At 48.2% G+C, this 13549-nt stretch overlaps 1 protein-coding gene across 1 annotated transcript in view; it reads left to right on the top strand.

The window, feature by feature from the left end:
* Positions 1-13281, top strand: part of SMARCAD1 (SWI/SNF-related, matrix-associated actin-dependent regulator of chromatin, subfamily a, containing DEAD/H box 1) — a 3333959-nt gene extending 3320678 nt beyond the window's left edge. Inside the window, exon 23 of the mRNA XM_044061375.1 lies at positions 12755-13281. Within this exon, the coding sequence (XP_043917310.1) occupies positions 12755-12816 (62 nt within the window). The 3' untranslated portion in view covers positions 12817-13281. The remainder of the gene's footprint in view (positions 1-12754) is intronic.
* Positions 13282-13549: the final 268 nt, after the last annotated feature.

The following is a 13549-nucleotide window of genomic DNA, read 5'->3' as shown; positions in this document are numbered from 1 at the left end:
ACTACTTAAGTCGCAGGCACTGGCCCAAATGTTGCATAGCCCTCCTCATCAGGCAGTGGCTTTTACTACTCCCTCTTCGATTCCTCTTCCGACTCTTCCTGTGAGTCCGGAGCCGGAGATCGTAGAGGTCGGGAACGTCGGAGCCAATACTACTCCTTTCGGCTCCCTCGTCAGCTCCGATCTCTTCCTTGGTTCCATCCTTGGAGGGATCCGGGCGCCGGGACTCTCTCGTCGGCTCCGAGGGGGCGAGTGGCATCAGACCCTTGTCCGACCCCGTTCTCCCTCTTGGAGCTTCGGTGCAGGTGAGTTCGGCCCCGACATCAGCCTCGGAGCTGTCCCTCTCGGTGCCGGGAGGAGTCCTTGTCTCTTCGGAGTGGGGACCCCCTTCCCTGCCTGATAGGGGTGCCTTTGAGGTCATGAGGAGTGTGCTGGCCCCTGCGCCTGCTCCACGGTTGGCTCCTTCAGCTCCTCCCTCTGTGGTGCCTGCTTCAGTCTCTACCCGCTCTCCCGATCCCGAGCGTGGAGAACCGACGCTACAGGTAGCCCCATTGGGCGTATCCTCCTCTTCCGAGGCCTCCCCTGATCCTTCAGGGGAGCCCCCTCAAAAGAGAAAATGCAAGAGGAAGCATGTAGACTCCCCTGAGTCAGTCACATCGGACACTGACTTGGATGACTCAGAAGGGTCCCCAAGGTCCCCCTCTGAGGATGTCTCATTTTCTGACATCCTGGAGATTCTTAAGTAGAGGGGAAACTGGTCTGCTCTTAACCCTTCTGAGGACGAGTCGGTGTACCTGGATGCATTCCGTTCTCGCCCTTCCACCTCCTGGGTGACTCCGCCTTTCAACCCGCTCATGGATGTGGAGGCTCGAAAGGCGTGGAGGGCTCCAGATACTATGGAACCAACTCCCCAGAGGCCTACAAAATTTATTACAACCCCTTCTGACAAGCAGTTTCTAACTAAGGGCATCCCTGTTGATGCCATGGTGGTGACGGCCACTAAAAAGGAGTTGGCTGACCCTTCAGTACCTGTCCATCCTCCTAATAAGGAATCTAGGACTATGGACAGGTATGGCAAGCGGATGTTTTCCTCAGCGACCTTTGCTATGCGGTCGCTGAATTATTTGTGCCATTTCACCCGTCTCCAGAGAGACCTTCTCAAGGAACTGGGTGATACCTTACAGGACCCATCAGCTGCGGGGTCTCAGGAAAAGATCAACTCCCAGCTGGGGACCGTAAACTCTATTGTCAACTCCTCCATGCGGCTCATTTCCTATGCAGCCGATGGAGCGAGTAGGGCTGCAGGCACGGGCGTTGCTCTAAGGAGACACGCCTGGATGCGGCTTTGCAATTCTGCTGACCCCTTCAAGGCGTCCTTCACTAACACCCCCTTTGATGGCTCTGCCTTGTTTGGACCTCAAGTGAAGGATACATTGACCAGGTGCGAGCAGGAAGGCAAGACTCTCTGTGCCGTAGGAGTCCATTTTTCTACTCCTTCTAGACCGTACCCTAAGGGTCAGAAAGGTGGGAAAATGTGGTTTCTCAAACCTCAGGGAGTACTGCCTGACGCATGTGGTGAGCTTCCCTCCAGAGGCAGAAGAGGGAACAATAATAGACGCCGCCCGAGAGGCGGAGGGTCCACAGAATCAGGATAGCAGAGAATCCTTCTCTGACAAACCCTTCCAGCACCCCTGAGGAGCTGCCCGACTGTCCACCTTCGGAGGCAGTCGGAGGAAGACTATCACTGTATCCAGAAGCCTGGCATTCCCTCATGCAAGACAATTGGGTATGGTCGATTATATCCAAGGGTTAGAAAATTCCCTTTATTCATACCCCACAACCGCCAAAAGGGCCCCTTCCAGACATTCCACCCGGTCTGAGGGATCAAGCAGCACTAGAAATTTCAAAGCTGCTAGAAAAAAGAGCCATCCAGCCAGTCCCAGCAGACCAACAAGGATCCGGAGTCTACTCCAAGTTCTTTTTGGTACCAAAAAAGACAGGGGACTGGAGACCTATTTTGGATCTCAGCAGGCTGAACAAGTCTGTTCAAAGAACGAAATTCCGGATGGTCACGCTTCAGTCCATTCTACCCTTCCTGGGTCAGGACAATTGGATGTGCTCTATAGACCTTCAGGATGCGTACTATCCTATCAAAGTGAACAGGCACTCCAGGAGGTTTCTCCGCTTCCGGCTGGGAGCCAGTCACTACCAATTCAGAGCCCTGCCCTTTGGCCTCACCACAGCCCCCAGGGTGTTTACCAAATGTATGGCAGTGGTTGCGGCTCACCTGAGATGAAAAGGATTCCAGGTGTTTCTATACTTAGACGACTGGCTCCTTACTGCCACCACCAAGCGTCAGCTACTCCATTCCAGAGGTTATACCCTCCAAATTTGCAACGAGCTAGGTATCTCTATAAACTCCGAAAAGTCTACCTTGTCAGTCTATTACCGTCATAGGCGCCGTTTTAAACACTGTCGAACTGTCCGCAAAACTGCCTGTACAAAGGATTTCAGACATTTGAGGTCATGTTCAAATCCTACTACAAAAGAGCAGAGTCCAGGCCAGATTCGTACTAAAAATCCTAGGTCTCATGGCAGCAGCTATCACATTACTTCCCCTAGCTCGTTTTCACATGCGGATCCTGCAATGGATGCTGTTTTCCCAGTGGTCCTTTCAACAGCTTCCAATGTCACACAGCATTCTAATCACTCAGTCATGCAAAAGACACCTTTCGTGGTGGATGGTCTCCCCTCAGGTTCTTCAGGGCAGACCCTTTGTCCTTCCTCCTCCTGTAGCTACTGTGACAACGGATGCCTCCCTGATCGGGCGGGGGGGGGCATTTTCAGGGCAGGGCAGTCCAGGGGCACATGGCAGCCTTTTGAAAGCCACCTGCAAATAAATGTCTTGGAAATGAGAGCGGTACTTTTAGCGTTGCAGGCCCTTCAAGACTCTCTACCCACCGGGACTGTTGCAATTCAGACAGACAGTATGTCTGTAGTGTAGTACATCAACAAGCAGGGCGGAACCAGGTCCTACCCCCTATGTCGAGAAGCACTCAGACTGTGGCAGTGGGCAATCTCTTCTCAATGGTTTCTGGTAGCAACGCATATCCCCGGGAAGTCCAACGTCATAGCGGACAGGCTGAGCAGAGCCATTCTCATGCCCCACGAGTGGTCTCTCAACCAGCTAGTAGCGGAAAAAATCTTCAGGAGGTGGGGTCAGCCTTGCTGCGATCTTTTTGCAACCCCTCAAAACAGCAAGTGCCCAGACTTCTTCACCATCTTCCCTCTCCCAGGTCTTCCCCCCAGAGACGCTCTATTCCACGATTGGCCCTGGGGTCTTCTGTATGTTTTTCCCCCTTTTCCCTTAATTACTCAGCTAATTTAGAAAGCAAATGTTTTGAGATCCAGAATGATCTTTGTTGCCCCTTACTGGCCTCGACAAATTTGGTTTCCGTTCCTGCAACGTCATCTAGTAGATCAACCCTGGCATCTGGACCCAGCGCTAGATCTTCTGACACATCAGTTGAGCGGGCTGCATCAATCTCCCCAATCTCTCAACCTCACAGCTTGGTTGCTCCACTTCCAACTCTAGCCAGGGTTCCCTCAATCTCTCATTCAGTTCGTGACATCATCCTCGCTTCGCAGAAGTCTACTACCAGAAAGACTTATGCTAGCAAATGGAAGCGTTTCTCTGTTTGGGCAGGGGAGAAACAAGTTGACCCTTTTACAGCCCTTGTCCATACAGTCTTAGACTTTTTGGCAGAACTTTTTCAAATGGGATCTTCTTCAGCCACCATCAGAGTTCAGTTGGCAGCCATTGCGAATTTTCACATTGGATTGTCAGAGACCAGCATTATGTCACACAAACTTTGTAAAGCCTTTCTAAAAGGAACCCTCTTACTTAGGCCCCCGGTAAAAGATCCTCCCCCACCATGGGACCTTAATTTGGTGCTGTCGTCTTTAATTCTCCCTCCCTTTGAACCTGCTGCTTCCTGTTCATTAAAGTTGCTCTTTTGGAAAACTCTGTTTTTAGTAGCCATCACTTCAGCGAGAAGGGTATCAGAGCTTCAAGCCCTTTGTGTTCGCCCTCCTTACCTTGTTTTTCATAAAGATAGTGTCACTTAGGACTAATCCGTCCTTTTTACCCAAAGTACTCTCTGAAAAAAAATCTGAATCAGACCATCGATCTTCCTGTTTTCTTCCCACTTTATACCAGTAGGTCTGAACAGAAGATGTTATGTGATCCTATCTCGCCTACATTCTGACTGATGGGTTCGGAGCCGATCCCTCGGCTCCGACTCGGCACGCTTATGCTATAGAGCGAGGCCTCTAATTGGCTGAGCTATCTTTATCCCAGGATGCACCACCACTAATCCCCCAGATCTCTTTTGCCGCTTACAGAGCTTGGACGTGGTCTCAACAATTGGCTGGGCTAAGTACTGTTTATTAGGCTTTTTCCTGTCAGTATTTGCTTCATTTAAACCCAAAAGCTGTTTTAACGGCTATTCCTTGTATACGAGTGTTTTTGTGATTTTTAGTTGAGGTTTTCATGTTATTTCCTGTCAGAGAAGGTTCCCGTTTAAGTTAGAGGGGCCTTCCCCTGTGGTTTCTACTACCTTAGTGGTTGTGTGTGGGTCAAGTACCCGTTTAAGTTAGAGGGTCTTGACCCTCTTTTTCTCTTTGAACAGTCTTGTTTTAAAAAAAAAAAAAAAAAAAAAAAAAGGTCTTTAGTTTAAATATTTAACACTAACCTAGTGGTATATATTTTTCTTGTGTGTCAAACCTTTTTGTTTTTCTAGTTGTGGTAACTGTATTTCAGCCTGATTATGTCTAAAGAACATAAACCCTCCTGGTTTAAAAAATGCACGAGGTGTGGCTTCAAAATGTCCATAACGGACGACCACTCCTCGTGCGTCTATTGCCTAGGTGCTAAACATCTGCAAGAGTCGTGCAGTGTATGCCATGCGTTCTCTTCTAGAGTCCTCCAGGAGAGGAAGAACAAATTAATCCTCAAAGGATTAATCAAGCCTTCCTTCGAGGAGGCTTTATCTTCCTCTCCGTCTCCTTCTAAAAAGAGGAAAGCGTCGGCTCCGACCAGTCAGTCGGAACCGACCGCTAAGAAAACTAAGCAGACTTCTCCATCGGCTCCACGGACTTCGGAGCCGAGGTCGGAACGGTCTGCCTCGATGCCTCCAGCCTCGACCCCTCTGGTTTCGGAGCCGTGGTCTGGGGTATCGAGGCGGTCACCCTCATCGGCTCCACTGATATTGGAGCCGATAAGGTATCGGCTCAGACTCTCCCCTCGGGCGAAGTCCTTATCGGCACCGAGGGAATTTCCTTGAAACCTTCCTCGGAGCCGATAATTGTTGAGTCATTTCGGAGCCGGTCCCCGAGCCCTTCGGAGCCGATGGAGAAATCAGTTCGGGCCCGATCGGTATCCTTGAGATCATCCAAGATGTCTGATTCGGACATCGACAGGGTGCTCCTTCGACTCTTCCAGTCTCCGGTGTTCCAAAAGATGGTTTCGGCTCCAGCCCATTTGGCTTCGGAGCCGATAGTCCACCCCCCTACTGTGTTTTCTCCTCCAACAGCTTCGGCACCATTGGAGCCGGTGCTGGTGGAACCAGTGGAGGTGTTAGGGTCGGGCCCGACCCTTGCTCCAACTCCGGCTCTTGGGTCGGAGTTCAGTGCACGGACTTCTTCCTTCGGCCCTGGGGGGGAGGCTTCGGGATTGATGCTTTCGGTCCCAAGTCTCCCTCTTGGTGCGTCGGCGGGAGTACCGTCCACTGTCGTGGCCACGGAGGGGGGACCCTCCCAGGATTCTGGTGGTCCCGCCTTCAGGGCTATGAGGAGTGCTTTAGCCAAATCCTCCTTGGCTACCTCCACAGTTTCCCCAGCTCCTTCCCTACATTTGGAGACTGGGTCGATGGCAGTCCCCCTGTCCTTAGACAGCGGAGCCCCTGGGCCTCAGGTTACCCCCGCTGGGGTTTCTCCCCCTCCTGGAGGTCCTTCTGAAGCCTCTTTGGAAGAACCTCCCAGGAAGAGAGCGTGCAAGAGGAAGCACGTTGACTCCCCTGATGAGTCTCTGACATCTGACACTGATCTCGATGATGCAGAAGGGTCCCCCAAGTCGTCCTCGGATGATGTCTCCTTTGCAGATATCCTGGAAGCCCTAAAACAACGAGGTGGCTGGCAGTCCAAACCTCCCTCTGCTGATGAGTCGGTGTTCCTGAAGGCCTTCGGGGCTCAGCCCTCCGCCTCCTGGGTGTCTCCGCCCTTCGACGAGCTCTTGGATTTGATCTGTCGAAGGGCGTGGGAACACCCAGACTCTGTGGAACCGGTGCCCGCTCGTCCGAACAAGTTTCTCTCGGCGCCCCCAGATAGAGCGTTCCTTACTAAAGGTGTGGCCGTAGATGCTATGGTGGTGGCATCTGCTACCCAGCAAGATGTAGCAGAGGCTTCTACGTCCGTCCATCCTCCTAATAAGGAGTCTAGGAGCATGGATCGGTACGGAAAGCGCACCCTTAGTTCAGCGGCCTTTACACTGAGGTCCTTGAACTACCTGACGCACTTTACGAGATTTCAGAGGGATCTGATTAAGGAGCTATCCGATACCCTCTTGGGTAACCTGCCTGAGGAGCTGGCCCAGACGGTTGGCTCTCAGCTGGCTACAATGTCGTCCATCTCGAACTCGTCCATGAGGCTCATTTCAGATGCGGCCGAAGGCGAGTAGAGCGCAGTACAGGAATTGCTCTACGGAGACAAGCCTGGCTCCGCCTGTGTCATTTCGCGGAGGCCTTTAAGTCTTCATTTGCCGACGCCCCCCTTTGATGGGTCCTCTTTGTTTGGACCCAAGGTAAAAGACACACTTACCCGCTGTGAACAAGAAGGTAAGACTCTGACTGCCGTAGGGGCACGATTTTCCACTCCCTTTCGGCCTTATCCCAAGGCTAAAAGAGGAGGGAAAATGTGGTTCCGTACATCTCAGAAGCCTTACCCCTCAGCAGGAAGGTTCCCCCTCCAGAGGCAGAGGAGGGGGAAATTCATCCGGAAGACGCCGTCCCAGAGGCGGCAGAGGCCCTTGCAACACTGGAGACTGCGAGTCATTTCGTGGCTCTTCAGCTTTTCATAGTCCCTGAGGGATTGCCCGGCTGTGCTGCTCCGGAGCCAGTCGGGGGTCGTTTCTCGAAGCACCTGAAGGCCTGGGAAGGGATCACTCAGGACCGATGGGTGCTTCGGATTATCACCGGAGGTTACTCCATCCCATTCTCTCACCCCCCCCCCCCCAGTCCAAAAAAATCCCGGACCCGCCACCCAGTCAACGGGATACCGCAGCCTCAGAAATTTCAAAGCTGCTGCAAAAGGGAGTCATCCAACCGGTCCCTGCAGACCAGATCGGATTAGGGACTTACTCAAGATTCTTTTTGGTGCCAAAAAAGACCGGGGACCTGAGGCCCATTTTGGACCTAAGCATCCTGAACCGTTCAGTCAGAAAGTCCAAGTTCCGAATGGTCACTCTACAAACCATTCTCCCATTGTTGGAGAAGGGTGTTTGGATGTGCTCCATAGATCTCAAGGACGCGTATTATCATATCAGGATACTTCAAACGTCCAGGAGACATCTGCGCTTCAGCCTAGGAGGCAGTCATTTTCAGTTCCGTGCGCTGCCCTTTGGTCTCACCACAGCCCCCAGGGTGTTCACCAAATGCTTGGCAGTAGTGACTGCTCACCTGAGAAGTCTAGGATTCCAGGTGTTTCCATACCTAGACGACTGGCTCCTAACTGCCACCTCCAAGCATCTACTTCTGCAGAGCCTACAAGCCACTATATCACTGGGCAATTCCCTTGGAATCACCTTCAATTGGCCAAAGTCTGTGTTGCGGCCATCTCAAAGAATAAGATTCATAGGGGTAGAGATAGACTCAAACCAGATGCGGGTCTATCTACCTACAGACAGAATTCAAACCATTCAAAATCAAGTTCGAGCCTTACTCCCCAGGTCCAAAGCCCCAGCCAGAATGGTCCTGCAGCTATTGGGATCCATGTCTGCCACTGTTCTTCTAGTTCCCTTGGCAAGGTTGCACATGAGAATCCTCCAGTGGCTTCTTTCAACTCAGTGGTCCTTTCAGGAACTCCCTCTCAGTCACCTCATATGGATCACGGAATCTTGCAAACGGGACCTTCGCTGGTGGCTAGTGCCCTCCAATTTGGATCAGGGACGACCCTTTGTTCTTCCTCCTCCGGCGGCCACTTTGACCACGGACGCCTCCCAGATGGGGTGGGGGGGGCATTCCCTGGGCAAGTCAGTCCAAGGCAAATGGCACCCGGAAGAGACTCCTCTTCATATCAACATCCTAGAAATGAGGGCAGTACTCCTGTCCCTTCACGATTATCTCCCTCAGGGCGTAATTGCTGTTCACTCAGACAACATGTCAGTTGTCTGGTACCTGAACAAACAGGGAGGGACCAGATCCTATCCTCTTTGCAGAGAAGCCATGAGAGTTTGGGAATGGGCAGTCTCGACCAAACGCTTCCTAGTGGCTACTCACATACCGGGCAAGTCCAATGTCATAGCCGACAGATTGAGCAGAACCATCCTCTCTCCTCACGAATGGTCTCTGAATATGACAGTTGCAAGGCAGATTTTCAGCGAATGGGGAGTTCCGTGTTGCGACCTCTTTGCGACTCCTCTAAATGCGAAGTGCAAAGAATTTTTCTCCCTAACCCCGGCTCCGGGGAAGAGCCCCATGGACGCATTAGTCCATCCTTGGCCCACCGGCCTGCTTTATGCCTTCCCTCCAGTTCCTCTCCTCCCCAGGGTGATTCAAAAGGCATCTCTCTTAGGGAGCAAGATGATCTTAATTGCTCCTTACTGGCCTCGTCAAGTGTGGTTCCCCCATCTTCGGAAACATGCTCTGGAAGGTCCATGGTTCCTGGACCAGGTCCCAGACCTACTGATTCATCAGTCGGGACTATTCCACCAGTCCCTACACACCTTAAAGTTGACGGCCTGGCTCCTCCTCTTCCGACGATAGTCAGGAGTCATACACTGGATCCAGATGTTGTGCACATATTATCTTCAGCCCACAAGTCTGCTACAAAGAAACTGTATTCTAGCAAATGGAAAAGGTTTGCTATTTGGGCTCAACTCCGGGGCCTGGACCCCATTTCTACTTCCGTGGCAGAAGTATTAAAATTTCTGACCTCTCTTTTCAATCAAGGCTCTTCAGTTTCTACCATCAAAGTACGATTGGCAGCAATTTCTAATTTTCATGAATCCATAGACCCACCTTTAATGAGCAACAGTTTGTGTAAGACCTTCTTGAAAGGTGCTGCTTTATTAAGACCTCCGATTTCTCATCCTGCACCTCCATGGGATCTCGATATAGTGTTGCTTGCCTTGACTTCTTTCCCCTTTGAACCGGCAGCTACCTGTGATCTAAAGTTTCTATCATGGAAGACAGCCTTTCTAGTGGCGATTACTTCAGCCAGAAGGGTTTCAGAGCTTCAAGCTTTGTCAGTGAAACCCCCGTACTTGGTTTTTCATACAGACAGAGTATCCCTCAGACCAAATCCTTCTTTTGTTCCTAAAGTTTGTTCTACTTTATGCTTACAACAATCGTTAGAGCTTCCAGTTTTTTCGAAATACTCTAACAAAGCGGAGTTCATATTCCATACACTAGATGTCCACAGACAGTTACGTTTTTATTTAGATAGGACCAAACAAACAAGGAAAACAGATCAGTTGTTTGTATCCTTTGCAGAAAACAAATTGGGCAACGCTGTCACAAAGGTCACTATTGCCAAATGGATCAGGGACTGTATTACTCAAGCTTATATTTATTCTGACAAAGAGCTTACCACCTCTGTCAAGGCTCATTCTACAAGGGCTATAGCTACTTCGGTAGCATTTCATTCTAAGCTTGCTATTGGTGACATTTGTGCTGCGGCTACATGGTCTTCCCCGCACACCTTCATTTCCCACTACAAATTAGATGTGGCATCTAGAGGACGAGCTTCATTTGGTTCCACAGTGCTCAGGAGTGTTTTCCAATGAGCCACCCGGGATTTAGGTGCTAGGGACGCTGTCCCATCAGTCAGAATGTAGGTGAGATAGGATCACATAACATCTTTTAGTTATGTACTCACCATAACTTCAGATGTTTGGGATCCATCTCTACATTCTAATAACCCACCCTCCTTCCCCCTTCCTTGGAGATCAGAGGATATCAGAAGGTCCGAATCCTGTTGTTTCATCTTGAAACATCTAACAATGTTATATAAACAAGTTATGCATTTGTGCATGAATGCGGACAAACAAGATCTGGGGGATTAGTGGTGGTGCATCCTGGGATAAAGATAGCTCAGCCAATTAGAGGCCTCGCTCTATAGCATAAGCGTGCCGAGTCGGAGCCGAGGGATCGGCTCCGAACCCATCAGTCAGAATGTAGGCGAGATGGATCCCAAACATCTGAAGTTATGGTGAGTACATAACTAAAAGTTACATTGTCTAGACGTTCACCGTCAATTACGCTTCTACCTGGATAGAACCAAGCAGACGAGGAAATCAGAACTGCTCTTCCTGTCTTACGCGGAAGGGAAACAAGGCCTGCCAGTTTCCAAAGTAACCTTGTCCAGGTGTTTGACCTCTGTTATCATGTTGATTTACCAATTGAGGCATAAAGAGCTCCCTATTAAGCCCAGAGCTCATTCAACCAGAGCATTAGCTTCTTCAGTAGCCTTTCAGGCAAGATTGCCAATGGATTCCATTTGTGCAGCGGCCACATGGGCCTCTCCTCATACCTTCATTTCTCATTACAAGCTGGACATGACCTCTAGAAGTAGGGCTGATTTTGGTTCCACTGTACTCAAGGGTTTGTTCCATTGAGCCACCCAGGACTAAGGTGCTAGGGACGCTGTCCCATCCAGCAAGAATGAAGGCGAGATTGACAACTTAACATTGAGAAGTTATGTACTTACCATAACTAACGTTCCATGTTAGTTGTCTTCTCGCCTTCTTTCTTGCTTCCCACCCTCCATCCCCCTAGCCTGGCAAGACAGAGAGTATCTTCTGAGATGTGGTATCATGAGAGTTATCTCCTTAGCTACCTCTTCCCCTTTCTTGGTAACTCTTATAAGAGTTTTTTATACCTAGATGTATAGAGGTAGATATATATATATATATATATATATATATATATATATATATATATATATATATATATATATATATATATATATATATATATATATATATATATTCTCTGTCATGGTGGGGACATGTATGTCCATAGTGTTAGCTATCAAATGAGATCTGGGTATATCACGCCTAGCATTATGGGACATAGGATAGCCTTGAGCCGGTAAAAATCGCTCTCGAGCTTTAGTAATAGGCCGAGTCGGAGCCGAGGTTCGGCTCCGAACCCATCCAGCAAGAAAGAAGGCGAGAAGAAGACAACTAACATGGAACGTTATGGTAAGTACATAACTTCTCATTATATAAGATTCAACTCCTTCACTCCTGTTTAAGCTTGAAGGGTCCACCTGTGCATTAGTTCATTAAATCATTTTTAAAAAAGAGTTGTTTTATTGCCTTGTGTATGTAAAATTAATTTATTGGTCCTATTAGAGTTCTGTATTATATAAGTATTTGATTACACTTTATACTGATCTTGTTCAGGATTCAGTAACCAGAACCATCAAGACCAGTTACTTAGGCTATGGGGAAATATTGGCATGGTGTAGATACATAAAGTTTGCTAGCCAGTTGTGAACAGTCATAATGGCTGTATGGACCAAATTTAGTGTGTGGCAAGGAGGAGCTGATGTAGCTCAAATACCTACACCCAGACTATTTGAAACTTGTCCAGAATGCTTAATTAATTATATTGCCTACAGAGCATTTGGCAGGCAGTTCACCCCATAGTACTTGGGACTTAGAGCTATTAACACAGCTAGATAGATTTTGATTGTCACCATTTCATACAGGTTATCATCTTCCCATTGTATCAGGTGCTTGGCAGGTCAGTTTAGCACTATCCAGGAACTGAATCAACTCTGCATTTACTGTATGGGGACAGCAGAGTTGTTACTTGCCTCATTCAGGTCTGACCTGATCATATGGCACAAGGAATTATGTCATACAGTGTGATATGCATATAACCATTATACATTGTGTAAGTTAGTGGAAAATGGCATATACAAGTTGGAAACTATGTCCAAACAAAGTGTAGGTTAAAATGTAAGTAAGCTAACTGTAAGCATCTAGGGGAAAGGAGTAATGTGAACACTTGCTAGTTGAGTGTGAGTGGCATGTAGAATATGTTCCCTAGAGGAAGGGACCACCTCTAAATCCATTAGGATGAGAGATCCATCATTTAGGCAGCCATGCCATGCTGCGTGTGTTCTTGTAGGCATCCTGGCAATTAGACTTTATTTTACTAATTAACCTTAACCCTTCCCTGGGTAGAAGGGCATAAGACCAGCATCACAGCAGGAGCCACAATACCTTCCCCTGTGCAAGTGCATGCCCCTGTGTAATTGCTCAGTGAAGGCTTCTGCCCATTACCAACTTGGTGGACCACATGCATATTGCCATTTCGTAATACAATTAGAATCCACAGACTTAAAAGAAATACTTTTGTAATGTTAAACAATGTGCAGTTTGACTGAATTAAGTAATATATACACATCATTTTCACTTTGGCGGTCACAGTTCGTAAGACGTTCATTTTTTCTCGTTTTGTCTTAACAGAGCTTGAAGGGAGTATAACATCTGATATGGCCACTTTGCTGAAGGTTTCCTTAGGATTATGAAGTAATATTTCCTGATGAGACTGATGCAGCTGTTGAGACTGAGGAAGTATTCACCTCCTCCAGCATCTACTGATAGCACTGCCGGACCAAGAAAGGAAGAACAATGAAGAAATCTGCAGTTAACCTTTGTGTCCATGTATACAGTGTATCTTGTGTAGTTGGACTACTTGTGTTCTTTTTGTACTGTACTGAAATCCATGACTTCAGATGTTGTCTTGTGAAAAATAAATGCCAAGGAGGGCTTTGCTTTAAGTTTTATTAACCAGTTTATAGTATTTGGAAATTTGATCTGCAAATTTTTCAGTAGATTTTTTATCTCTTATAAATGTTGAACTGCACATGTCTTCATTGTTTTATGTTCATGTCCCTTGGTCTGTACTGTCACTGTCTTTTGCTTTATTGTTTGGGGTATTTGTCATTTAAATTTTTCAAAGAAAGAAATAAATGTGAACAGGTCAATAAGTACAAGAGTATATTGGTTTCTGATATTAAATATTTACATAGCTAAATTAACACAGTTTAATAGCTTGTGAGAGAGACACAAATCACCAGGCATAAACAGTGGGTACCTGACCAAATCTGTGGGGAAGTGCTGTAGAATAAGAGGTCGTGATACAGTGCTTAAGAAATGTGCAGCATAGTTTCTGAAAAGTGTAGACAACCTACAACTCATAAACCAGAAAGAAGTAGACATCCCTGTTGTCAGCCCCAGAACCACAAAAGCTCATTGTTG

This window comes from Protopterus annectens, chromosome 2.part0 (genome assembly GCF_019279795.1).
Source record: "Protopterus annectens isolate FY-2018-M chromosome 2.part0, PAN1.0, whole genome shotgun sequence".
In the NCBI taxonomy this organism is placed as follows: domain Eukaryota; kingdom Metazoa; phylum Chordata; order Ceratodontiformes; family Protopteridae; genus Protopterus; species Protopterus annectens.
Note: the sequence above shows the minus strand (reverse complement) of the source record. Positions and strands in the feature narration are given on the sequence as shown.